The sequence below is a fragment of the Paroedura picta genome, chromosome 7, assembly GCF_049243985.1.
Source record: "Paroedura picta isolate Pp20150507F chromosome 7, Ppicta_v3.0, whole genome shotgun sequence".
NCBI classification, from domain to species: domain Eukaryota; kingdom Metazoa; phylum Chordata; class Lepidosauria; order Squamata; family Gekkonidae; genus Paroedura; species Paroedura picta.
The window spans coordinates 3193686-3221495 of NC_135375.1; the positions used below are offsets into that span (position 1 = coordinate 3193686).

General features: G+C 51.1%; 1 protein-coding gene and 1 non-coding gene across 2 annotated transcripts; both read right to left on the minus strand.

The window, feature by feature from the left end:
* Positions 1–1335: 1335 nt before the first annotated feature.
* NOL6 (nucleolar protein 6) lies at positions 1336–25902 on the minus strand. The gene is made up of 15 exons (XM_077346380.1): positions 25569–25902; positions 24423–24647; positions 21957–22073; positions 21366–21545; positions 19655–19823; positions 18147–18281; positions 16892–17055; positions 15718–15838; positions 12738–12796; positions 11081–11182; positions 8457–8572; positions 7530–7707; positions 5774–5896; positions 3843–3991; positions 1336–1573 (listed from the first exon to the last, which is right to left on the minus strand). Exons 2-15 carry the CDS (start codon positions 24645–24647, stop codon positions 1336–1338), a joined length of 2076 nt encoding a protein of 691 aa, XP_077202495.1. The 5' UTR covers positions 25569–25902.
* LOC143842527 (small nucleolar RNA SNORA5) lies at positions 14510–14645 on the minus strand. Its single transcript, XR_013233165.1, has one exon. It is a non-coding gene; the product is annotated as a small nucleolar RNA SNORA5 (small nucleolar RNA).
* Positions 25903–27810: the final 1908 nt, after the last annotated feature.

Here is a 27810-nt window from a genome sequence, read left to right on the forward strand (position 1 = left end):
CCCTTCCTGCCCACCCACTCACCATCTGCTTAAGTTCATAAAATCAGCAGTTATCTAGCCTCTGCTTAAAAACTTCCTAAGAAGGTTAATGCTTTCAGAATGACCCAGAGCTGGAAGGGACCAGCAAGGGCCGTCCACTCCAGCCCCCCCCCCCACCCAGCTTCCCGGGGACTTAAAAATAATGCTCAGATGCCCATCCAGACTCCTCCTGAAAACACCCAAAAGAGACTCCACCAACCTCCAAGGCAGCATATTCCATCTACGAACAGTGGAACCTACTTTCCCATCATTTGAACCTACTTCTCCTAGTCCTTGTCTCAAGGTGCGGTAAACAAGCTGTCCCCCTCTTCAACATGTCTACCTCTTACGTAGTTCAACACTGCTGTCATGTCCCCCCTTGCCCTCCTCTTCTCCAAGCTGTACATGCCCAACTCTCCCAGCCTCTCCTCATAAGGCCTGGATCCCAACTCCTCAACCCACCTGGTCGCCCTTCTCTGAACAAATCCCTACCTGTCAATATCTCTCTTGAACTGTGGCACCCAGAATTGGACAGGATATTCCAAATGAGGTCTAACCCAGGGGTAGTCAACCTGTGGTCCTCCAGATGTTCATGGACTACAATCCCCATGAGCCCCTACCAGCAAACGCTTCCCAAACATATTCCGCATCAGCATGCCAATTCTGGGGTTTCTCAAAGCCTGAAGTATGGTGGGGCCATCAATGGGCCCACCTTCTCTTAAAAGCCATTAAAACTAATCATAGAATCATAGAATAATAGAGTTGGAAGGGACCTCATGGGTCATCTAGTCCAACCCCCTGCTCAACGCAGGACATTCACATCCTTATCTCCTAGCAATAGAGGTGAGTGTCCTGCATAGTGCAGGAGTTTGGACTAGATGACCCATGAGGTCCCTTCCAACTCTAGGATTCTAGGATTCTGACAGAGCTTTGAACGGGTGCCTCAAAACTTTGGTGAGGTTTTGGGGTTCTCCCCAGAAAGTTAGCGGGACTGGCATATTCGCAAAAAACGAATTGCATGGGTTTCTGAACAGGGAAAGGGGGTGGGCAAGGGAGAGCAGACAGAAATGTGAAAATAAAACCAGGATGGAGTGGAATGCCATGTGATCTTTGTGCGAAACCATAACTTTTCCTTGGGACAAAGGCAGATTTGGATGGCTTTGGGGCCACCCTCTAAACCAGGGGTAGTCAAACTGCGGCCCTCCAGATGTCCATGGACTACAATTCCCAGGAGCCCCCGCCAGCATTCGCTGGCAGGGGCTCCTGGGAATTGTAGTCCATGGACATCTGGAGGGCCGCAGTTTGACTACCCCTGCTCTAAACAAAGAGCAGAGAGAAGATTATAAGGCGCTTCCTGGAAATAACGAAGGCTCCAGGCGCCACCTCTAGGCCAATCCAGTCATCACACACCAAAAGACTTCGATTCTTCTGCGCACACTCCAGAAATTCAAAGGAATGGGGTGGGGGTAAAGATCTTACCTCCCGTCCCAGTTGGATCACTGACTCCAGTTGGGTGCCTGTAAAGCAGACGGCAGGTTCTGGAATGTCCATGTGTCTGCAACCAAAGCAAGAGGGGCCGTGAAAACACAGATTAGATTACAGGGACTGGAGACCAATAACACTGGTGTGTGTGTGTGTGTGGGGGGGGGGGGGCTACAAGCTTTCAAGAATCAAAATTGAGAGAGATTAACAAAATGTACAGAATCAGAAGATCATAGAATTGGAAGGGGCCATACTGCCTGTCTAACCCAACCCTTTGCTCAATACAAAGTCAGACTCAAGCATCCAGAAGGATCTGTCCAGCCACTGCTTGAAGACGTCCAGTGAGGGGGAGCTCCCCACCTCCTTAGGCAGCCCCTTCCACGGCTGAACTAGACCCATAGAATACTAGAGTGGGAAGGGGCCATGCAGGCCATCCAGTCCCACCCCCTGCTCAGGGCAGGATCAGCCTCAAGCATCCAAGAAAAGTGTGTATTCAACCTTTGCTTGAAGACGGCCAGTGAGGGGGAGCTCCCCACCTCCTTAGGCAGCACATTCCCCTGCTGAACTAGACTCCTAGAATCCCAGAGTGGGAAGGGGCCATGCAGGCCATCTAGTCCAACCCCCTGCTCAATGCAGGATTAGCCTCAAACACCCAGGAGAAGGATCTGTCCAGCCGCTGCTTGAAGACGGCCAGTGAGGGGGAGCTCCCCACCTCCTTAGGCAGCCCCTTCCCCTGCTGAACTAGACTCCTAGAATCCTAGAGTGGGAAGGGGCCATGCAGGCCATCTAGTCCACCCCCTGCTCAGTGCAGGATCAGCCTCAAGCATCCAGGAGAAGGATCTGTCCAGCTGCTGCTTGAAGGCTGCCAGTGAGGGGGAGCTCCCACCTCCTTAGGCAGCACATTCCCCTGCTGAACTAGACTCCTAGAATCCCAGAGTGGGAAGGGGCCACATAGGCCATCTAGTCCCATCCCCTGCACAGTGCAGGATCAGCCTAAAGCATCCAGGAGAAGGATCTGTCCAGCCGCTGCTTGAAGGCTGCCAGTGAGGGGGAGCTCCCCACCTCCTTAGGCAGCACATTCCATGGCTGAACTAGACTCCTAGAATCCCAGAGTGGGAAGGGGCCATGCAGGCCATCTAGTCCCACCCCCTGCTCAATGCAGGATCAGCCTCAAGCATCCAGGAGAAGGATCTGTCCAGCCGCTGCTTGAAGGCTGCCAGTGAGGGGGAGCTCCCCACCTCCTTAGGCAGCACATTCCATGGCTGAACTAGACTCCTAGAATCCCAGAGTGGGAAGGGGCCATGCAGGCCATCTAGTCCCACCCCCTGCTCAATGCAGGATCATCCTTTGCTTGAAGACTGCCAGTGAGGGGGAGCTCCCCACCTCCTGAGGCAGCCCATTCCACTTCTGAACTACTCTGACAGTGAATTTTTTTTTCCTGGTATCTAGTCAATATTACTCTCCACATAGCTTAAACCCATTACTGCAGGTCCTCTCCTCTGCTGCCAACAGGGACCTTTCCCTGCCTTTCAGAGACTTCAGGAGAGCCCTCCTGTCCCCTCTCAACCTCTCCTGCTCCAGGCTGAACGTTCCCCAGTCCCTCAGCCTTTCCTCACAGGACCGGGGCCCTCTCCTGCACCCTCTCCATTCCATCCACCTCCTTTTTGAAATAAGGCTTCCAGAACTTCACCTAGAACTCCAGGTGGGGGTCTGACCAATGCAATACACAGTGGGACTAGGACATCTTGTGATTTTGATGTGATCCCCCTGCTGATACAGCCCAAGACTGCATTCGCCTTCTTTACTGCAGTCCACAGTACCTATAATCCCCCAGTTACTTATGCATCCTGACTTTAACATCAGCTGGGAGAAAGGGAGCCTTCCCAGCCTCCTTAGGCAGGCTGTTCTATAAGGTTTTTAAACAGAGGCTAGAAATTTTTAAGCAGAGGCTGGAGAGCCATCTGATGGAGAGGCTGATTCTGTGAAGGCTCAAGGGGGTGGCAGGTGACAGTGGAGGAGCGAGATGGTTGGGAGTATCCTGCGTATTGCAGGGGGTTTGACTAGATGACCCAGGAGGTCCCTTCCAACTCTCTGATTCTAGGATTCTGGGAAGGCTCAAGGGGGTGGCAGGTGACAGTGGATGAGCGATAGGGTTGTGAGTGTCCTGCATAGTGCAGGGGGTTGGACTAGATGACCCAGGAGGTCCCTTCCTACTCTAGGATTCTAAGGTGGGGGGGGGGGCAACAAAGAAGACTCATTTACATGAATTACTGACCCCCCCCCCCACACACACACACACAGACCAAGTTCCTTGCCTGTGCTCACGCAGCAAAACTACTCACAACTGCAAGAGGTGCCGAATGATCTGCTCCGGAATGAGGCGCTTCTGGCTCTGGGTCGTGGCGTCCCACAGAACGGCCTCACAGATGGAGCCATCTTGAAAACGCCGCAGCTCCGAGCGCTCCCCCCAGAACGTCCGGAACTCGGCAGCCTGCAGGGACAGAAGCAAAGAGCGTAGAACTCGGCCTGGGAGTTAGAAAGCCTCCCATCGTACAAAACAAATTAAGAAGAAGAAGAAGAAGAGTTGGTTCTTAGATGCTGCTTTTCCCTACCCGAAGGAGGCTCAAAGCAGCTTACAGTCGCCTTCCCTTTCCTCTCCCCACAACAGACACCCTGTGAGGTGGGCGAGGCTGAGAAAGCCCTGAGATTACTGAAGAAGAAGAAGAAGAGTTGGTTCTTATATGCCGCTTCTCTCTACCCAAAGGAGTTTCAAAGTGGCTTACATTTGCCTTCCCTTTCCTCTCCCCACAACAGACACCCTGTAAGGGAGGTGAGGCTGAGTGAGCCCTGAGATTACTGAAGAAAGAAGAAGAAGAGTTGGTTCTTATATGCCGCTTTTCCCTACCTGAAGGAGGCTCAAAGCGGCTTACAGTCGCCTTCCCTTCCCTTTCCCCACAACAGGCACCCTGAGAGGGAGGGGAGGCTGAGAGAGCCCTGAGATTACTGAAGAAAGAAGAAGAGTTGGTTCTTATATGCCGCTTTTCCCTACCCGAAGGAGTCTCAAAGCAGTTTACAGTCGCCTTCCCTTTCCTCTCCCCACAGCAGACACCCTGTGAGGTGGGTGAGGCTGAGAGAGCCCTGATATCACTGCTCAGTCAGAACAGTTTTATCAGTGCCGTGGCGAGCCCAAGGTCACCCAGCTGGTTGCATGTGGGGGAGCGCAGAATTGAACCCGGCATGCCAGATTAGAAGTCCGCAGTCCTGACCACTACACCAAACTGGCTCTTAAATAGAACTGGAGGAGACACTTCTACAGGGAAAATATGCCCCTTTCAGGGAATACCGGTCCAAGGTAAATTTTCCATTCATGATTTTTTTATTCTTCTATATATTATATATTTATATAACTTATAGTCCACCTTCATCAGAGTGAGACAGTACAATCTCCAAAACAGGACCTTCAATAAGATTTTAGAAGTCAGGAGTAGGGACAGGTAGGACCTGGAAAAGGTTCATTTGCTAACCAAACTGGTTCGTGGCCACCCCTGCTGAAAGGGACCACAATCCCTTTACATGGCATTTGCAGAAAGCCTGAAAAACAGCTGAGTGAGAAGCATGAATATATATGAATAAAGATAATTTCACACAACCCTGATCAGATGCAGAGTTAAGTCCAATCTTGTTTGCAAAATTAAGAATGTACGTTCGCAGTAAGTGTTCAGATAACCGGCTGAAATCTAGTTAACTGTCTACTTTACCTCAGAGAGAAGAATTTTTTAAAGGACAGTTGAGAAAAACCCAACGGAACTGAGAAGAAGCAACCCACTGGAATGAGCCTTAGAATCATAGAATCATAGAATCATAGAGTTGGAAGGGGCCATACAGGCCATCTAGTCCAACCCCCTGCTCAACGCAGGATCAGCCCTAAGCATCCTAAAGAATCATAGAATCATAGAATCCTAGAGTGGGAAGGGGCCCTATAGGCCACCTAGTCCAACCCCCTGCTCAACGCAGGATCAGCCCTAAGCATCCTAAAGAATCATAGAATCATAGAATCCTAGAGTGGGAAGGGGCCCTATAGGCCACCTAGTCCAACCCCCTGCTCAACGCAGGATCAGCCCTAAGCATCCTAAAGCATCCAAGAAAAGTGTGTATCCAACCTTTGCTTGAAGGCTGCCAGTGACAGCCTTGCATGCCTTGCATGCAGGAACAAGAAGAACCAGAGCTAAGAGTCTTGGGTGCGAAACACAGTACACCCGCCGCCCCCACTCACCTCTGGACAATCCGCTTCCGGCCCCTTCTCCAAGATGCTGACAGCAAAATCGGGGCTCAGTAAAAGCCCGAAGGACAGGGATCCAATGTCTTTATGCTTCGGAGGTTCAGCGTTGATCGGCCACTGAGGAAAAAGATGCAAGGGGCAGAATTACGGAAAAAGAAAAGCGCTTGAAGCAATCTCTTCAGAGGAGAGCAGACATGCAGACCCCCCACCCCCACCCCGGCTAGGATTCTCATAGGCGCGAGGCATAATTACAACAGAATCTATTTCAAATGCTGCCCCTCAACTCTGGAAGAGGTGAAGTCTGTTTGTATTATGTATTACCCACCATTCTTGCTGGGAATCCCGACAGCATACAGAATAAGTCTCCCTTTCCTCCTCCCTCTAGCGGTAGGGGCTGGGGTTGGAGGGTTTCTGCCATGTTGTAGACTGTTGGTTTTACTGTATTAGTACTTTTCTGACCATTTTATTGGAGCTTTAATGGGTTTTTTTAGCTGGACATTTTGTAACCTGCCAGGAGCCTGCTTGGGAGTGGCGGGTAATAAATAATAACACCAATAACAAACTTTTTGGGTTTTTTGCTGTCAAGATGCAGCTGACTTAGGGTGACCCCCTAGGGCAGAGGTGGCCAAACTGTGGCTCTCCAGATGTCCATGGACTACAATTCCCATAGGCCCCTGCCAGCACTCGCAGGGGGCTCATGGGAATTGTAGTCCATGGACATCTAGAGATTCACAATTTGGCCACTCCGGAAGTAAGGCTTCCTAGGCAAGCAACCTCCAAAGAGGGGGCCAGAAGTCCTCACAGGGTCGCTCTCTCAAGGAACGTTCCATAAGTTTATCTAGTGACCTCTTGAAGCTGTCTACGTTTGCAGCCATGCACCAATTACTCTTTAATTACTCTTGGAGTGACCCAAGTTTGATTCCTGGGGCACCTTTAAGACCAACAAAATTTAATTCTGGATATAGGAAATAAATATATATATTATTGGCACTTAGAAAACCCAGAAAATCCTGGCATTCTTGGATGAAGTTTCAGTGCTCAGCCCATACCAGTCTGGCTTCCGTCCTGGCCACGGGGAGGAGACAGTGCTGGTTGCCTTGACACATGATCTCCGGCGCCAGCTGGATTGGGGCAGTTCAGCCATCCTCATGATGCTAGATCTGTCAGCCGCATTTGATGTGGTTGACCACGAGTTGTTGGCCTGCTGCCTCTGGGATACTGGGGAAGGCACTGGCAAACCACCCCGTATTGAGTCTGCCATGAAAACGCTGGAGGGCGTCACCCCAAGGGTCAGACATGACCCAGTGCTTGCACAGGGGAGACCTTTACCTTTTTATATATGGTTTTATCCCTGACTTTTGTGGTCCTCATCTGTTTTCGAGGCTGGGGGGTTGTTTCCCTTTATACTTTCTGTGGTCTTCAAGCTGCCCCTGGACCCAAATTCTGTTCTGCAGCTTCAGCCCAATACGGTGACCCACCTGAATCGACCTTTGGGTGAAGAAAGACTTCGTTTTACCTGCTCTGAGCCTATTGTTCCTTAACTTAATAGCGTGCCCACAAATTCTCATACTGTGAAAAAGGGTGGGGTGCAAACGAATTAAAATATATTTGGTTGGCCGTCTTGGTGGCTCTTAGGAGGACAGAAAGTCAGGCCGTGAGGTCGGTAGAATAAACAAACCGGAAAAATTAACTCTCGATCAAAGAAGCTGGGAAGGGTAACCAGAAGCAGAGAGGCAGAAGGGGCCGTTACCGGAGGGGCCTGGGGCAGGGCGTGGGTCAGCAGCAGGATCCTCCGGCCCAGCCCCCGCTCCAGCAAGCGGAGGAGGAAAGGCAGTGCAGCGGCGATGTAGTTCCCACTGTGGTCCAGCAGTTCGTGGAGAAGCTGCATCTTCTTGCAGGCTGCCTGAAGTTTCGAGAGCTGTTTGAGGCTGCGGGAGGAGGGGAAGAGACACGGAGGTTGCTGGTTACGCCTGCAGAACACCTCTCGCACCACAGCCCAGCAAGTGTCTTTGGTCACGACTTGGTGCACTCCTGTAAAAGCGAACCAAGACTCCAGCCGACAAAGGCCACCTCCAGAAACGGGGGACTGAGCAGCCGGAGTAATTTCTCCAGATTAAACACCTGACGCTGCCTTGTACTGAATCAGACCATCACACCACCAAAGTTTACTCAAAGTGGCAGCTGGTCTCCAGGTTCTCTGGATGAGGTCTTTCACATCCCCTCCTGGAGATGCCTGAGACCTTCTGCAGGCCCACAGAGGCTCCACCTCCACAGAGTCACAGCCCCTGATATGACATTTGCTGGCAGGGGCTCATGGGAATTGTAGTCCATGGACATCTGGAGGACCACAGGTGGACTACCCCTGCTCTAGAGTATCTTTCCCATCTTTCCTACCTGATCCTTTGACCTTGAGATGTCGGGGACTGAACCTGGGACCTTTTGCATGTCAAAGCAGACTCTGCAATTGAGCCACAACTCCTCCCCTAACAAGTCTCCCGATGCCTGCTTCCTTTCTTGCCAGCAGGAAAGCCATTAAAAAGGTACTCCTGGTATTGCAGCCTTTCCCCCTAGGCTGCCAGAAACACTACTCAGATTGCACGTGAGCGCTCCAATTCCAAGTCTTCAGCACCACAATTTCACTGTCCCAATAACACAGGCGCCCAAATCAGAACCTTACTGGAACACGTGATCGAACGTTCGGATCAGGGGCTTTCGAGTCATGAGCAGAAGCTGAAATCCGTCCACCGTCTTGTCATCCAGAACTTCCATCGAACACTTGGCTTCAAACTGGATCTAGAAAAAAAAAAAATCAAGCCAGGGACCAACCTCAGTCTGCCCCATGTGTCATAATCCCCAGGTTTTCTGCCATCTGTAAACAGCCCGTGGCGCCACGGGCGCCACGGACTGTATAAAGGAGTAAGGGGTAGTGGGGAGGAGTTAGGGCGGGACCGGTCCGGGATAAAAACTCGGGGGGGGCCAATCAGGAGCCGCGAAGCGGCTCCTGATTGGCCCCTCCGAGTGTCAATCCCGCCCCAAGCAGACAATGGGGAGCCGCGCGAAGCGCGGCTCCCCATTGCCTGCTTCACTCGCTCGGAAAATGGCGGCCCGCCTGGTGAGAGCCTCGGCTGGGGGGTGGGCCGGGAAGCCTTCTCTCGGCCGGCGGAGCGGCCTCGCAGCGTTGTGGACGCTGCGAGCCCGCTCCGCCGGCCGAGAGAAGGCTCCAGAGAGCCTCGGGGGGGTGGATGGGTGGGGGGGGGGAAGGGAAGCCTCGGATTCCCAGCCCCAGCAACTGCGAGCCGCGCGCAGCGCGGCTCGCAGTTGCTCCCGGCCTGACGAGACTCCAGCCGGCGAGAAGCTGAAGAGAAAAAAAAAACACCCCTGTAGGAGCCTTTCGCAGCTCCAAGCCGGCACGCCCACGAGAGCCTGCAGAAAAACATTAACCCTGTAGGAGCCTTTCGCAGCCCCAAGCCAAGAGCCAGCAGAGAAAAAAACCCTGTAGGAGCCTTTCGCAGCCCCAAGCCGAGAGCCAGCAGAGAAAAAAACCCTGTAGGAGCCTTTCGCAGCCCCAAGCCGAGAGCCAGCAGAAAAAAAACCCTGTAGGAGCCTTTAGCAGCTCCAAGCCGGCACGCCCACGAGAGCCAGCGGAAAAACATTAACCCTGTAGGAGCCTTTCGCAGCCCCAAGCCGAGAGCCAGCAGAAAAACATTAACCCTGTAGGAGCCTTTCGCAGCCCCAAGCCGAGAGCCAGCAGAAAAAAAAACCCTGTAGGAGCATTTCGCAGCCCCAAGCCGAGAGCCAGCAGAAAAAAAAACCCTGTAGGAGCCTTTCGCAGCCCCAAGCCGAGAGCCAGCAGAAAAAAAAACCCTGTAGGAGCCTTTCGCAGCTCCAAGCCGAGAGCCAGCAGAAAAACATTAACCCTGCAGGAGCCTTTCGCAGCCCCAAGCCGAGAGCCAGCAGAAAAAAAACCCTGTCGGAGCCTTTCGTAGCTCCAAGCCGAGAGCCAGCAGAAAAAAAACCCTGTAGGAGCCTTTCGCAGCCCCAAGCCGAGAGCCAGCAGAAAAAAAACCCTGTAGGAGCCTTTCGCAGCCCCAAGCCGAGAGCCAGCAGAAAAAAAAACCCTGTAGGAGCCTTTCGCAGCTCCAAGCCGAGAGCCAGCAGAAAAAAAAACCCTGTAGGAGCCTTTCGCAGCCCCAAGCCGAGAGCCAGCAGAAAAAAAAACCCTGTAGGAGCCTTTCGCAGCTCCAAGCCGAGAGCCAGCAGAAAAAAAACCCTGTAGGAGCCTTTCGCAGCCCCAAGCCGAGAGCCAGCAGGAAAAAAAAACCTGTAGGAGCCTTTCGCAGCTCCAAGCCGAGAGCCAGCAGAAAAAAAAACCCTGTAGGAGCCTTTCGCAGCTCCAAGCCGAGAGCCAGCAGAAAAAAAACCCTGTAGGAGCCTTTCGCAGCCCCAAGCCCCCACGCCCACGAGAGCCAGCAGAAAAACATTAACCCTGTAGGAGCCTTTCGCAGCTCCAAGCCGAGAGCCAGCAGAAAAAAAACCCTGTAGGAGCCTTTCGCAGCCCCAAGCCGAGAGCCAGCAGAAAAAAAACCCTGTAGGAGCCTTTCGCAGCCCCAAGCCGAGAGCCAGCAGAAAAAAAAACCCTGTAGGAGCCTTTCGCAGCTCCAAGCCGAGAGCCAGCAGGAAAAAAACCCTGTAGGAGCCTTTCGCCGCTTCAAGCCGGCGCCCTGGGAGCCCCGGCAGCCGCCCACAGCACAGCTGCTGGGTGCTCCCTGCCCTCATGGCCCCAGAACACAATGGAGCCGCCGGGAAAGCCGCAGAAGAACAAAAAAATGCAGAGGAGCCGCCACAGCCCAGCGCACCACACCTGGGACTCCCGCCTCCTCTTTCAGGTAGCCTGTCCCTCGCTCTGTCCCTCGCCTGCCGCTCGCTCTGGTCCCCACCTGCTAGCGCCCATTGTCTTCTTCATACAATGGGCTTTTTTACTAGTGATTTCAATATTCTGTTTCAATTAATTGATTCTGTTGCCTGTTTGACCTGTCTTGCCCTAATGTAACACAGATGCTTTGGTTTGACACCCCAAGGTTGTTTCCTATCATTAACAGCCTTCCTTGGTTCTTGCAAACGGAAGGCCATGGGCTTTCTTTCCTGGGTTAGTCCATCTCCACGGAATCAGTCCAGGATCCCTGGTTAACTTGGGGTCTGAGCTGAAAGCAAGCTTGCTCATGGCCCTGGTACACACCGATAGGTTGGCTCCGATCACTCAGACCCAGGAAGGATAAGTCTCAGCCCGCTCCCCCTCGTTACCTGCTTGTATTTGCTGGCAGACATATCCGCACACAAGTTCACCAGCCCGGAAGGATCCACAAAGACCACCTGAAATGCCTTGTGGAAGTCGTTCAGGGAAGGCTGGAGAAGAAAAACGAACTGCTCAGATCAGGGGTCCCCAACCTTGTTACTCAGGGGGAAGATGTTGCTTTAATCACAAGTCCAGGAAGCAGGACCCCACCTGGTCCCAGTCATTTTCTAAAAACACCTGGCGGGGGCCAGAAAAGGGGGCCCGCGAGCCCCACTTTGGAGACCTGCCTTCAACTGACAAGATGTAGACAGCCAAAATGCAGGCGCAGGGGCTAGCAGCTTCAAACAGGGGCGTTGGAATCCCTAACCAATTTGCCCAACCCTTGAGCCATCAGGACTAGCCGCCGTAAAGCGATTTCCATTTGATCAGCTTTGGTGCTGGCCCAGAAAAGTCGGATTCCCACACCAGGGGCATCTCGGGTCTCCATTAGGGATGTGTAACCTGGTTCAGTTTAGCAAAAAACAACAACAACAACAACCCCAAATCAATGCTGATTCAGGCTTTTTTTTTTTGCATCCTCTAAACCAGGGGTAGTCAAACTGCGGCCCTCCAGATGTCCATGGACTACAATTCCCAGGAGCCCCCTGCCAGCGTTCGCTGGCAGGGGGCTCCTGGGAATTGTAGTCCATGGACATCTGGAGGGCCGCAGTTTGACTACCCCTGCTCCAAACCAAACCACCATTCAGTTTAATAGAGTAAAGATAATCTCTATCGATATCATTAAAACTGAATCACTGTCTTTTGGATTCAGGTGATTCAGGTTTCCTGGAATAATGCTGCCCCATTCCAGCAATCCTTACGCTTTCCTCCCGTTGGAAGGAGGGGGAAGCGAAAGGCACAGTTGGCTGTCAGCCAGCAGGCTCAGGAGGGGGGTTCAAACGTCTCCCCCCCCCCTTTGCACAGCCCACACTCTCTCCCTGGATCAGCTGTTTGTTGGGCTGATTGTTTCAAACTGGTCCTCCCCGCACAGCCCGACAGCTGATTTGTGGAGAGGCGGAATCAGCTGTTTTCATAGTAGGTATTTAAACTAGAGGTGAGTACCCCGGCGATCACCGAAGCTCAAGACAGCCACTGCCACGGAGGGGAGAGGTGGCAGCGGCATGCCAGCTGGCACCCACACGCAGGCGCAGAGCTCTGCACCCATGTGCGGGCGCCAGCTGGCATGTTGCTGCCTCCTCTCCCCTCCGTGCCCCGGACTTCAGTGAGGGCCAAGGCGGCCAAACCTCACCAAAGCACTCAGCCATAATTTAAACAGATCTAAGTCCCTTTGAATCCCTGAGAGCCCAAGACGTTTGACTTTCCCAGATTTTGCTGAACCCGAATCCCTATGCCGATACTAGGATTTGACTGATTCAGGATATACCAAATCAGGTACAGGCCAAATCAACCAGAACCTGAAATAAACCGAATACGTATGTGTACATCACTGGTTTTGTTTCCCTGTCCTCAACATTCAGGGTCGTCACTTGAAGCAATTAGCTTGGCTGCCTCAAGCACGCCAATGGAGAAGTGAGGGCCACAGGACCAGTTGAAGGGAGATTGTCCTACGACAATCCCTGTTCCTGGGCTTTGCCAGAAAGCCACGAGCAAAAGGCGCCTTCTTACCAGCGAGTCGTCTCCATCCTTCGCGAGGCTGATGCCGCAGGTCGTAAGGTCCGTAGTGGCTGGGAAGAAACGAAGAAATGATAACCACCCCGAAGTTCTACAATTCCATTTAAGAATCTACCTCCTGCCTTTCCTTGTGGTTCAAGCAGGCTCCTAATAACAGGTCAAGGCATAGCAAACCCCAAATCTCTCTCTCCCCCCTCAAAATGCACAGCGCTCAAATCTTCTCCAAAGCTCTGGCAAACAGGAAGGTCTTGCAGGGCCTCCTGAAGAACTCCAAGGAGGGGCCTATTCTACCGAGAAGGAGCCATGATGGAAAACAGCCCAGGCTCTGGCCAGGGCACCCTAAGCGGCCTGATAGCCAGATCTGGCAAAGAGTGACACACAGCAAGAACCTAAGAAGGTCCCCTCAACTCTATGGTTCTAAGAGTCTCACTGGATAAAGCCAGTGGTCCATCTTGCCCAGGCTCTCTCAACTGGCTTCATGAATCACTGGGGTTTCTTGACAGCCCTGGAAGGGATACCCAAATGGGTGTCAATTAATTTTTAATACGGTTGAGGCCAGTTTAGGAGGAAGATCTGGTGGGCCCCACCTTAGGAAATATGCCACCCTTTGACCGTCTTGGGTGTTACTTGCTGACATAGCCCTCTGCTGCCCGGTGGCAGGTGTCCTGTTATGGGGAAGGACTGGTTTTCCGCCATGCTGGGGTTTTGTATTATTCTATTTTGTTTTAATGGGGTTTTATTGTTGTGGGAATTTTATGTTGTAACTCGCCATGAGCTGGCATGCTGAGAATGGTGGGTAAGAAACGTAATATAAAATATAATAAATATATTAAAATATACACAATATACACCACACAAAAATATTAAAAAACAATACACCACAAATTACACAACAAAATGCACAACAAAACAATACACAACAAAACAAAAATAAAATATACTGTACTATAATAAATTAATTAATAAATAATAAAACATTTTACATGTGTTGGGGTAGTCAAACTGCGGCCCTCCAGATGTCCATGGACTACAATTCCCAGGAGCCCCTGCCAGCGAATGCTGGCAGGGGCTCCTGGGAATTGTAGTCCATGGACATCTGGAGGGCCGCAGTTTGACTACCCCTGTGTTAAACATTTACTGGGTGATATGAGCATATATGATTATATAGAGCCTCCTCCCAAAAGGACCCTTGATAGGCCTGGAGGGGGTGGGAAGGGGAGGGGCCCTGGGTGGGCATGTACAGTTGTGCTTCCAAACTATTCACTGCACAATCGCACCACTTCCAAGGTTTCCCGAAGCTTGAAGAATGTTTCAGGGGTTTCTCATTGGTCAAAAAGTTGGGAGGTTAATCTAATCCAACACCCTACCTCAGCCAACCAGTTCCTCTTGACAAGGCATTGAAGGAGAGCCCTTTTCCTGATGCACTGGGATTTAGGGGGGCTCTGCTCAGTCACCGTGGCTAGCAGCCACCAATATACTCCTCCATGAATCTCATTCCCCTTTGCAAGCTGTTCATTCCCGTGGCCGTCACTACATCCTCTGGCATGAGGATGCTTTCTACTGAATCAGACCACCAAGTCCTTCACAGTCAGTATTGCCTACCCAGACTGGCAGCAGCTCTTCAGGGTCTCAGGCAGAGGTCTTTCTAGTCCTTTTTCCTGGAGGCAGCAGGGATTGGAGGTGGAACCTGCTGCATGCCAAGCAGAGGCTCTGCCAGGGAGCCATGACTAGCACATCTATTGGACCCTTGGTCCTGCAGGGCCTCCAACTGTCTGTAGCAAACCTAACCACAGACCCCATAAAGGACTCTGAGGCCCATGAGCTACAGATACTTACTGTGGCAACTGTCAGGACATAATCCTCAACACGTAAAAGGTGAGAAACGGATCCGACAGAGTTGCGAAAGAAAAGGAAGCAGCCCTTCAAATATTTGGGTCCCTGCCCTGCGAGGAGGGAAAGTGGTAGGTTCGAAGATGGGCGTGGTAGCCCCCCTGCCCCCTGCAGAGCAGCTAACACTGCTTTCCCTTCTTCAGGCATCTCACAAGACACGGATGCCCAACTGGGCTGTCCAAATTTTTGCCCGATGCCTCAGGTAGAAGAGAAAGAGCTCCTCTCTTCCAGAGTGCCACAATGTTTTCCAGCCACGGGGCAGCTTTGGAATTCCGACATGTTATTGGTGGCACAGTCACAAAATGGCTGCCACAGGAGGCGTAGCCAGTCACAAAATGGCTGCCACAGGAGGCGTAGCCAGTCACAAAATGGCTGCCACAGGAGGGAAGGGGGAAGGTCCCCAGGTGGCGTGCACACAGCTATGCTTCCCCAACCATGATCATACCACTGAAGAATGTTGCAGGGGTGGTCTTAATGGTAGAAAACTTGAGGAAGGCTGAATTAAGGTGATGTGATTAAGGTTCAGGATGGGCAAAAAAAACCCAACTTTTTTACACGGCGATTAAGTGTGGAATTCACTGTCAGAAGATGGAGTGATGGCCAAAGGCACAGAGATCTTTAAAATGAGATCAGACAGATTGAAAGCAGAAAGGTCCATTAATGACTACTAGCCATGGTGACTGAGGGGAACCTCCATGTTCAGTGGCAGTCAACCTCTGAATTCCAGGGCCAGAAAGCAACATCAAGGGAAAGCCTCAGCCTCTCTGCGTTGTTGTTGACTGTCCAGAGGAACTGGTTGGCTGCTGTGTGAGACAGGAGGCTGGACTAGATGGACCACTGGTCTGATCCAGCAGGGCTCTTCTGAGAGAACTGTAGTTTTAAATGCTTCCAAGAAACACCCCATCCAAAAACACCAGCACAACAAAGAAGCTGCAGCTCGCCTGATTTCCCCTTATGTGCTAGTTTTCTACCTGTGGGGAACTCCTACCTACATGACTTTACCTGTGATGGTACATTCCAGAAAGAGGTACCTGGAACCTGCCTAAGAGACAAGTCAGAAAAGGACCAACTCAGACCTTCTTACCCAAGAACTGGAGGACGTTTCTCAGCACCTGGTATCCGCTCATCACTTTGTTGATCTGGTGCCTGGACAAGAGGAAGCCCACCAGCATGGACGCCAGGAAGCCGTTGAAGCATCCGAAGCCCTGGGCAAGGGGACATTGGTTAGGAAAGGGGGCCTCTTCCATTATTTTGGTTGCCCATCATTTACTGCCAAACTCATCTGTTCTGCATAATAGATTTCTGGTAGGGCTTGGAGGAGGAGCTGGTCTCATGGCTTAAATGCCACTCAGCGCTTAAAACCCACTCAGGGCGGCTGTCCCGCCCCTGAGTGCCTCCTTCTCCAACCAGCTTGCCTGTCTGTCCAGCGGCCAGCCAATCGCCTTCCGTCCCTTACCCCTGACCACTCCCCTCCTCCTTCCACTTCCTTCCCTCTGAGGCTTGGAGGCTGCGGATTTTGACAGCTGCCCCTGCCGATGAGTTCCCTAACAGCTGCCTGCAGCCTTTCCAGGTCCTGCAGGGAGGGGGAGGCCATTTGCAGAATTCTTCCACTCCACCCCCCTAATCTAGCACCCGTTGTATTCCTGAATGCAACGGGCTTGGCCCCTAGCTTACATACTGCCCCTCTCAGACCCACCATCTCTGGGTGGCGAACAAACAGTAGGTCAAATTTCATTTTAACAATAAAACCCTAATAAAAGCAACAATCAGCGAATTTAAAATCATGATTAAAACAGCTGTCAGCACCAACATGAACAATGACTAGCCCCGATGTTAAAATAGGAGGTGAAAAGTCAAGGGGGGAGACGGGAGGAGGGGAGACCCGATCAGTTATTAGAGTGCAGTTTCTGAGTGGCCTAGAGCAGGGGTAGTCAACCTGTGGTCCTCCAGATGTCCATGGACTACAATTCCCATGAGCCCCTGCCAGCGTTTGCTGGCAGGGGCTCATGGGAATTGTAGTCCATGGACATCTGGAGGACCACAGGTTGACTACTCCTGACCTAGAGGGAGGGAGGGAGGGAACTCGCAGAATCCACCTCCATTTTAACCCAAACCAGCCCCTTGAACCGCGACTCAGAAGACACCCGGACAGCAGACACCCGGACACCACCTGGAAACACAACTTCTGTCCCCTGCAAAGACCGCCCATCCCTGGGGCTAGCAAGCAAGGGTGGCTTCCCCCAGGAGATCTCCCTTACCTTATCCAGCTCCCGCTGTCGCAGCCAGACTTTGAGGAGGGCCACTCCATCCCGCATGCCCGGAAAGTCGCTAGCTGACCCAGAGAGGAGCTGCAGGTGGGACTCCATGGCCAGGTCCCACAGAATAGAGTTGTTGTAGTGGGGAGTGGGTGGCTCAGCTTCACCTGGGGGAGGGAAGAGCAGGGAGGCACGCTCCGATCAATCGCAACCCCAGCGGCCCCCATGGGGAGGGGGGGGCAGATAAAAAGCGTGCCAGCTGCGATATCTTCCAAATCTAAAATGGAGGCCATAAGAACAACAGAAGCAGCCTCCTGGATTAGACCAATAGTACATCTTGTCCGGCGCCCTGTCCCACACGGTGGCCAACCAGTTCCTCCAGAGGGCAGAGAGGGCAAGGCCTTCAGAAGAGCCCTGCTGGGTCAGACCAGTGGTCCATCTAGTAGAACCTCCTGCCTCTCATAGGTTCCTCTGGAGGTCCAGCAACAGGGCAGAGAGGCCGAGGCCTTCCTAAGAACACCAAAAGAGCCATGCTGGGTCAGACCAGGAAGGGTCCATCTAGTCCAGCATCTTGAACACAAAATAACCCAGATACACTGGATAGCCTCCATGTTTGGAGGAGAGACCCAATCGATGTTCCACCACCCAGCCTCAACCAAAAGCCTGGTGGAAGAGCTCCGTTTGACAGGGCCCTAAGTGCTGTAACTCCAAGAGCTCTGACAGGGCCCTAAGCTCTTCCCTGAGCTCATTCCGCCAGGTTGGGGCCACGACTGAAAAGGCCGTGTTGAGAACCTCCCTTGGGCCAGGATCCACCGGCCTGTTTAAACTTACAGAGTGAGGTGGTCACGGCTACAAAATGTCGGCCACAGGGGGCGGAGCCAACTACAGAATGGCTGCCACACCTTCCCTTCAGTCACACCATGAAGATCCGGGTGTTACAACCGGTGCCAAAGCTAGTTCCTAAACACCTGTGCAGCCGATCAAATTTCCAGTGGCCATTCAGAAGCTCCACTTGGCCATACCCAGTTTCTCAAAAGCACCGGCCAGCATTTCTGAAAGATGCTGGTGGATGCCGCTGGGAACCTATCGGCTGGTGGGATGAAAACATAGCAATCACAAAAGCTGAGCTGGAGGGACCATTTCGGGGGGATCAGCCCATCTACTCTAGCCCTTCCCTCCTTACATGTACCAGCCAACCCTCCAAGGAACGTCCAGGCTTGACCAAAGCGTTCTTCCCTTCAAAGACCTCAGAGCCTACCTGCCACAGGTGTGCCTTTCTCTGTGAACCAGGCGGTGCGGACGTTGTTCTTGCTGGGATGCAGACGGCTGGGCTTGAAGAGCCCTTGGGGCGGGCAGGCGTAGAGGCGCACGGTCACCATCTTGGCGTCCTTGCCTGGAAGAAGGGAAACGGGACCCGAGAGAGTTGCTAACCGTGATCAAAGCTGAGTAAAAATCTCTCCCAACATTGCCTTTCCAAGGAATCAATTCCTTCGGCTTTCTTCAGTCTTTATCAACACGTTGGCCCTACACTCAAACATGTCAGAATCTCTACCTGACTCTAAAACTAAGGAAGAAGAGCTGTTTTTTTTAATACACACTTTTGACTACCCAAAGGAGCTTACAAACACCATTTAGCTTGGTGTAAAAGTTAGGAGCATGGACTTCTAATCTGGCAAGTCGGGTTTGATTCCGTAAATTAGCGATCCCCAACCTGTGGGCTGCGGACCACCAGTGGTCCTTTAACTAATTGGAGGTGGGCCGCGAAGGACGCCTTCTCCCCCCCCCCCGGCCGCTTACTTCATCCCCCCCAGCCCTTTACAACACACTTCGGGTGTCCTTGTCTCCCATCACTCCCAGACGGGACTATCTCGTTGTAGAGAAACAAGCTCAGGGTTCCCATTGATTTGTCATTGTCATGAGTTAAAATTTCCATGAAAATAAAATGTTCCTTATGTTCCTTGTTGTGGCGTGTCTGTATCTTATTTTGAAGGGATGTTTAAACATTAGCATAGCAATCAGAGAACGCTAGGGCAGTGGTTGAGAGTAGAGGAGTAAACTACCCCCCCCCCACCGGGCCTCAGTAAAAGGCGTGGAGTGGTCCCCGGCGTTGAGTGGTCCCCGGTGATAAAAAGGTTGGGGACCACTGCCATAAATCATCAAATTATATAAACATTTATTGCACACAAAAAACTGTAATATACACTGTCCAATGTTGACCCTTTGACCTAATACGTTTCAATGGGTCCTCCTCAGAGGTCCAGTTATGGACAAACATAATCATACAGTAAAAAGGACATACAGCAGCCAAAAAGATAAACAATGTTATGGAGCTTTTAAGAGCAACATCAAATAAGGTATAACTGACAGAAAATGTCCATTTGTCAGAGAACAGTCTCTATCTCTCAAACTGCTTGAAAGTTCCTGTGTGTGAAGCCAGAGCACTTACATAGTACAGGCATCCAACGTTTTAGATCCTGTCTTTCAGTTAGGATTGTTTATTTTCAATCCTATAAGAATTGACTCCTCTTCTTCAAGTGGTCTCTAGACATCTCTGCTGCTATCGTGTGTGACCCCCAAGAGTTGTCCACCTGCTGAAATTTTGACCCCATGATTCTCTGAACGAGGCTTCTATTCATGGAAGCAAGAACTGTGACCAACCCTTGAAGCCATGGATAGCTTGTTAGTTACCTTCTTCCTCGGAGGTCACATGGACTACACAGGGACTACAAATCAAAGGGTTTTGTGAAAAGCAAGACGCTTCCTCACCCTGGGCCTGCAGCAGCACCACCGGCTTGAGATGGTTGCCGTTGGCATAGGCGAACTTCACGCTCCCAAAGAGCTGGTGATTGGCCAGGTGGGAGGCGACGTGGGCCAAGTAGAGGGCTCTCTTGCGGTGGTAGCGCTGGTTGAGGTGGTCCTTGTCTTGGAAAATTTCCTGGAGAGAAGAGGGAAAACAGACGACTGAAAAAACCAAACATGAAACTTCTCTGTGTTGAGCACCATCAAGGAACTTCCCATTGAAGAACATCAGAGAAGCCCTGGTGGATCAGGTCAATGGCCCATCCAGTCCAACGTTCTGCCATACAATGTCCAAAACCCAACAGGAGGTCCAGCAGCAGGGTCAAAACTCCAAAGGCCTTCCCACTATGGCCCCCAAGCACAGGGCTACAGTGCCCAAGACGGAAGGTTCCATCTAGACCTTGGGGCTAATACCCATTCATGGACCTCTGCTCCTAAAAACACAAGAGTTGAGGCCAATGGCCATCCAGCCCAATACTCTTGTATCAAACAGTGGCTAAAGCTCAGGTGCCACCAGGAGGTCCATTAGCAGGGCAAGAACTCTAGAAGCCCTCCCAATGTTGCACCCAAGCATCACTACAGAGCATCACTATCCCTGAGTGTTCCCTCTAGACCAGGAGTAGTCAACCTGTGGTCCTCCAGATGTTCATGGACTACAATTCCCATGAGCCCCTGGCAGGGGCTCATGGGACTTGTAGTCCATGAACATCTGGAGGACCACAGATTGACTACCCCTGCTCTAGACATTATGGCTCATAGCTGCTCATTGACCTCTGTGCCATAGGGCCATCCAATCCGCTCTTGAAGCTGTCTACGCTTGTAGCTGCCACTGCTTCCTGTGGCAGTGAGTTCTACATATTCGTTACTCTTTGGGTGAAGAACTATTTCCTTCCATCTGTTCTAAACACAAGGCTCATTTATTTCATGGAGCAAACAAAAGTGTGGTGCACCAGACCACAGAAAGATCCACGGAGAGCTTCCCATCTTGTGGTGCCCTCCCTCTAAAGATACCCAAACTATCAGACCACACCCACACATTACAGAAAACCCACAACAACCAGCTGCCCCCATCCATAGAAGCCTTAGCCATTCCTTGCCTAGTTTTAGTTATGTACTTCATCTCAGGTTCCCGCAAGCTTTGCCGTGTGTGTATGTTCAAGACCCAATGGACGGAAACGTAGCCTGCTATTTCTGTAAGTTTGATGCTTTAGAGGAAGAGCTGGTTTTTATGCCCTGCTTTTCACTACCTGAAGGAGCCCCAAAGTGGCTCATGATCGCCTTCCCTTCCTCTCTCCACAACACCCTGTGAGGGAGGTGGGGCTGAGCGAGCTCTGAGAGAACCGCTCTTTGAGAACAGCTCTAACATGACTATGACTGGCTCAAGGCCACCCAGCTGGCTGCATGTGGTAGGAAGAGCAGGGAATCAAACCTGGCTCTCAAAATTAGAAGTCGCTGCCACTCTTAACCATGACCCCAAGCTGGCTCTTGTAAGCAAACCTGAGTTTTGCATTTTGTTTCCTTGGGGTTTCTCCTAGCCAGAGTCCCAAATTGTTTTGTAATGATGGGCTGTTCACAATGCCAAGGTTTTAAAAAAAAATTATATTATTATTTTGCTGTGTCTTCCGCCACATCAAGTTGGGAGAAAAAAGGGAAAAAAAGACGTCCAGCTGCTACTCACCCTGGGCAGGGTTAGTGCCACGTCCACGTTGACCTCGGGCTTGATGCAGGTCCCCAGGAGGTAACTCCCCACGACTTTCACCGACACAGGCGGCAGGAAGCGGAAACGGCCCTTCACCCTGAACGGCACCTGGAGGAAAGGCACCTTCACGCCCTTCGGGAGCCAGGACTGGTCGGTAATCTGGAAAGCAAAGATGGTGAATGATATGGGCTGGAACCTTAAGAGGGCAGCAGTAAGCCGCCTCCTTTTCCCGGAAGGAGACCCTCCCTCACAGGGTTGCTGTTGGGACAGAGTGGTAGAAGAGAGCCCCCTAAGTTGCCCTGAGCTCTTGTGAGAAGTGGAGAACACAACAGTAACAGATTGGAGGATCTGGAAGCCACGCAGTTCTGCCAGGCTCTCTCTTCCTACTGTATGTTCAGAATTAAAGAGTGGCAGCTTCCAAGGAAACCCAGCATCTCAGTCCCTCTTTAGAAACATGGAGTGACCTCTGGCCAAGTCTAGTGTGTCCTTAAGACCAGGGTTAGTCAACCTGTGGTCCTCCAGATGTCCATGGACTACAATTCCCATGAGCCCCTGCCAGCAAATGCATACATCAGACTCAGGAGCCTCTGGGATCTTGGCCAGCAGGGCGTTGATTTGGTGGAGGAAGGCATCGATCTTCTGTCTCCTCTTCTCCTTGAGCGTCACCTCCTTCAAAAGCTCCTCGATCTGTGCAGGGAAATAACGGGACACGGAAACTCAGAAGACGGCGTTGCTGAGCATCCCTCTACTTTCAGCATTGTCCGGTCAGCTCGCAATGTCTCAAGAGCCCGTATATGCATGACCCTGCCTTCTACTGAATGAGACTCTGCCCATCCAGGTCAGTATTACTTATTCAGACTGGCAGCAGTTCTCCAGGGTCTTAGGCTGGGGTCTTCCCCATTCCATCACCTCCTGCCTGGTCCTTTTAACTGGAGATGCCGGGGATTGAACCTGGGACCTCCTGCCTGCCAAGCAGAGGCTCTGCCACTGAGCCAGGGTCTCAGGCCAAGGTCTTTCCCACCCCCTCCTGCCTGGTCCTTCTAACTGGAGATGCCGGGGATTGAACCTGGGACCTTCTGCCCTGAGCCACAGACGCTCCCCTTCAAACTGAAGCTGCGTTGTTTGTCAAGGTCAGAACTGACTCCTGTGACTGATGGCGGCTCTCTAGGGTCCCAGGCGGAAGACTTTCACATCACCTACCAACCAATCCCGTTAACTGGAGATGTTGCCGGGGATTGAACCGGGGACCTTCTGATTGCCAAGCAGAGGCTGTGCCACTGAGCCAGAGTCTCAGGTCTAGGTCTTTCCCATCCCCTCCTGCCTGATCCTTTCAACAGGAGATGCCGGGGATTGAACCTGGGGCCTTCTGCAGGCCAAGCATAGGCTCTGCCACTGAGCCAGGGTCTCAGGCCAAGGTCTTTCCCCTCCCCTCCTGCCTGGTCCTTTCAACAGGAGATGGTGGGGATTGAACCTGGGACCTTCTGCTTGCCAAGCAGAGGCACTACCACTCCTCTTTTTCTGGAGGGCAAATAGAGACAGAGGAGGGAAACATCCTTGCCAGAAGAGGTTTGCAAATGCAGAGAAGGGGTTGCTCGGGTACAGCATCCACCTCTGGTCTATACTTGGATCCAGTATATTGGGGATCCAGTATTTGGATCCCCAAGCTTTTGAGCCTGTGGGCACCTTTGGAATTACCACAGAAGGTGATGGATGCGGTCGCAAAACGGGTACTGCAAGAGGTGGGGCCCACCACAGTACGTAAGGTAGGGGTCGTGCACCCTTGTGATGTGGGGGCAGCAGCTGATGAGGCAACGTTTTAAAAAACCTGCACAGCCAACAGGGTCTCCAGTGGCCAGTCAGAGGCTCTGTTAAGCAAAAGCCCCATCTAGCACCAGCGTCTATCAAATACTGTTGGTGAGCACCAGGAATGTCATTGGACACGCGGTGGAGCCCCAGGGCACCACGCTGGGGATCCCTGCATTATGGCTTTGGTGCTGGAAGGAGGACCCAAAAGCACAGTGTTGCCATCAAGAAAGGCAGCAGGCAAAGCAAGAGGCCAGTGTGACACGGGGAGCAGGTGAAAGAAACAGAGGGAGATTACACAGTTGAAGGGACTTGTTGTTGTTATGTGCGAAGTCGTGTCCGACCCATCGCGACCCCATGGACAATGATCCTCCAGGCCTTCCTGTCCTCTACCATTCCCCGGAGTCCATTTTGAAGGGACTACGAACAGAAATATACTTTGCAATGGGCAAAATTAGTAGATATGCTTACAATAAACAATTCTTTACAGACACAAACTGTCTTGTATTTTTTGCCCTGAAATGAAATTTATTGCTTTTAGAGTTGTCAAAGGGAATGTGTTTTTGCCTGAAATGGATCATTTTCAGTTCTGTGGGTATGAGTATTTGAGGATGTGAAGATCTTTGAAGTTCCACTGATTTGTGAATTGAAAAAGTCAGGTCAATGTTGGGTCTAAACGCCTTCCTCTGATAACTCTACAAGCAACGCATTTCCTTTTGGGGGAAGATGCCAGACAGTTTTTGTCTGTAAATGAGCGGGTGAAAGAATCTGTACAGACAGTCATGTAGGGAGCTACAGGGAAAAGAGCTTCAGGACTAGAAGCTTGACATGCAAACAGAAGGATGTGGGAGAGCCGCTATCAGAGCAGCAGAAAACACAAATGTGTCTGGGTTAAGTAAAGGAGCAACTGAAGCCGGACTAAGCCTGCCAGCCATATCACAGGTCAGAGGCTGACACCCCTGCCATTCCCCATGATGTTGATGGCTGGACCAGGGAGCTAAGACCCTGCGCAGGGGTGGTCACCCAGTCCCTGGGCTGCACCAAGGAGATGCTTTGCTAAAGAAGCAGCCCTGCTTCTTGGGTATCTAGAAAATAATGGAATGAGACCAGCGTCTCCAGAGCAAAACTTACTCTGCGTTTGTGGATTAAGCAGAGAAGGACAAAGAGATCAAAGCTAGAAGGACCCCAACACTACCCCACCCCCCGACACTTCTGGGTGCCAAAGAAGCCCACCTGCAAGCGCAGGAGATTGGAATGGAAGAGATTCTCCGTCTCCTTCAGTCGGCTAAGTTCTTCACTAGTTGGGGGTTTGTAGAGAGTTGCCTTGTTGATTTTCACTGGCTGCAAGAGGCCTTCAGAATCCGAAGCCCTTTTCTTCCCCCGGGGTCTACTTTTTTTGGCTGCAGACTTCTTGGCCTGGTCTCCATTGTCAGCCTTTCTCTCTCTGTCTTCTGACATCTGCAAGGACAACAGCAACCAATACGGTTCAATCCATATCTCATCAGGATTTGTGAGTATCTTGGGGGACCAGACCCTGTTGAGGACTACAAAGTTAAGGAATTTATCATCGCAAAAATTAAGAACATGAGAAGAGCCCTGCTGGGTCAGACCAGGGAGGGTCCATCCAGCCCAGCATCCTGCATCACACAGTGGCTGACCAGTTCCTCTGGAGGATCAATGACAGGACCCAGAGATCAAGGCCGTCATAAGAAGAGTCCTGTTGGATCAGGCCAGTGGTCCATCTATTTTTATTTATTTATTATTACATTTGCTTAAATAAAAGCATTTGTTTTAATAATTTAAAATAATATAAAATTCTATGTTTTATAGAATGTAATTCACATGCTGTAAACTGCCCTGCACCCTTGGGGAAGGGTGGGATACAAATTTAACAATGTAATAAATAAATGAAATTCAGAGCTCGTTTGCATACCGAGGACATCTGGCCCTATACCTGCACAGAGAATCATGGGTTGGGAAATTTCTGAGTCGGAAAATTTCTAGAGATTTGGAGAAGTGGAATCCCACTGGATATAAGTTTACAGCTTTACATTTTAATTATTTAGTTGTTGTATTTATATGCCGCACCGAATCTGCAGTCTACAATGAAGGTATAAGCATGCAGACCAAAATTTGAATAACACGTTGTTGGCCTTAAAGGTGACGCCGAACTCGAATTTTGCTCTGCGGCTTCAGACCAACCCGCCTGCCCGCCTGAAAGCTTTCTACACTGCAGGGTTGTCGTTAGGCCTAAATGGACGGGGGAGCGCCACAGAAGCGGCTCCCCCCTTGGGACAAAGGCAAAATTAGAATGAGAAACAGCCACCCAAAGGAAAACCCCATTTGTGAAATATCTCCCCACCCCCTTGGCAGGCTTACCTTCGCAATCCCAGAGAATAGATCTCCCCACCAACCACGTGGACGCCACACTCCACTCACTTCCGGCACCGGAGCCCCGGCCGCCTCCTGATTGGATCCAAGAAATTCCCCTTTATTCTTAGTCCTCTCCCTGATTGGAACAGTTCCATTTGGCCACGCCCACCACTAACAAGTTTCCTCCTATCCTCGATGTCCGGTTTGCGTCTCAAAGAAACTTGCTGGAATGGGCGTGTCCTTATAGGTGTGGTCCAATCGGAGAACGATATCCCCCCCCAACATAGCGTCTCTTCCTGTCACCGCCGCCTGACAGGAATGGTTGCTAAGGCGACGAAGGTGTGGATGTTGCTGACGCGGCTGCGCCTATTGGAAACGTGTGTAGAAATAGATTTTGTCTGCGTCTTCCCCGCCCCCTCGGCTTTCTGTGGATTCCTCGCAAAACTTTCCTGTGATTGGTAAAACTGCCTGCCCATCACCGCGAGCCTGATTTCTATTGGCTGGCAGTCTTGGCGGCGGAGTTCATCCTCTCGTTCCGTGAACGACGGATAAGCTCAGCAAAGGCCCATTCAACGGGCAACGAATCATCGGCTCTCGTAGCATGATGGACCCAATCGGAAGGCGGTTTTCCACGGGACCAGTTCGGTGGCTACTTAGTTCCAATGTAGTTTGTAGTGAATGGGGTAGGCGGGACCGTCCTTTCCTCTCTTCCTATTGGCTTCTCGCAGGGGTAGTCCAACTGCGGCCGTCCAGATGTCCATGGACTACAATTCCCATGAGCCCCTGCTGGCAGGGGCTCATGGGAATTGTAGTCCATGGACATCTGGACGGCCGCAGTTGGACTAACCCTGGTTAAAGGGCTTCATTGTTCCTTCATTGCCCATTGATCTCTTAAATGTTCTCTTAACTTGTGTTGCTTGTTTATTGTACCCCGAATGTTTCCCACGCAATTCAATCTCAAGTGAACATCCAAAAATCCAAATTGCTGTTTTTTCCCCCATTTATCTGAGCCTCTGGGGAGGGCGGTATTATAAATATCAATCAATCAATCTCTGAAACTATTTCCAAAAGCTCAAGCCTTGGATAAAAAATTTGTTGGTCTTAAATTTGTTCTACTGCTTCAAACCAATAGCACCATTAAGACCAACAAAGATTTATTCAAGGAGTGAGCTTTCGAGTGCAAGCACTCTTCCTCAGTCTGAGGAAGACAGCTTGCACTCAAAAGCTCATGCCTTGAATAAATCTTTGTTGGGCCTAAAGGTGCCACTGGACTCTGATTTTATTACTCTACCTATAAGTTTGAGCTGATCACTTCCATTCCATGACATTGTCTCTGAGGAAGTGTGCATGCACATGAAAGAGCATACTTTGAATAAAACTTTGTGGGTCTTAAAGGTGCCACTGAATTCTATAGCTGCTCTGCCCATTCATTTATTATAGATTGTAGGTTCCCCGAGGCAGAGACCTGATGTATGTTTTGGGTTTTAGCCCCATTTGTGAAGAGCTGTTCTGGAAGCTGGCAGTAATAAATAAAAGCTCAGTCTAGGGAACACTTCAGCTAGAATTTTAGTGGATTTCAAATTCTGCACATTATTTAAAATCTTAAAGACTTAACAAAATTAGGGGCAGTGTATGAGCTTTCCTGAGTCACTGCTCCTTTCTTCAGTCTGGACCAGGTGTAGTCAAACTGTGGCCCTCCAGATGTCCATGGACTACAATTCCCATGAGCCCCTGCCAGCAAACACTGGTGGGGGCTCATGGGAATTGCAGTCCATGGAGATCTGGAGGGCTGCAGTCTGACTACCCCTGACAAAGTGCCTCATCTCCATCTATTTAAAATGTGTCATTGAGTCCTGAGCAAGTGTGGTGTGCTGGCTAAGAGCAGCAGAATCTAACCTGGAGAACCGGGTTTGATTCCCCACTCCTCCTCCTTCTCGTGCTGCTAGCTGGCTGACCTTGGGCCACACACAGTTCTCTCAGAGCTCTCTCAGCCTCACCTACCTCACAGGGTGCCTGTTGTGTAAGCAGGTTTGAAGTTCCTTCAAGTAGAGAAAAGCAAGGTATAAAAACCAACTCTTCTTATGATCAATTCTTTTTACTCAATTTGTAATGGTGAACTGAGATTCTCAAATAGCAGAATATATTTTAAAACAAACCTCTGAATGCCAGAATGTTAGGAAACCTTATTAGGGGAAGACCTTAGTCTCAATGCTGTGTTCAGAGGCCCTGCAGGGAGAATGGTTAGGAA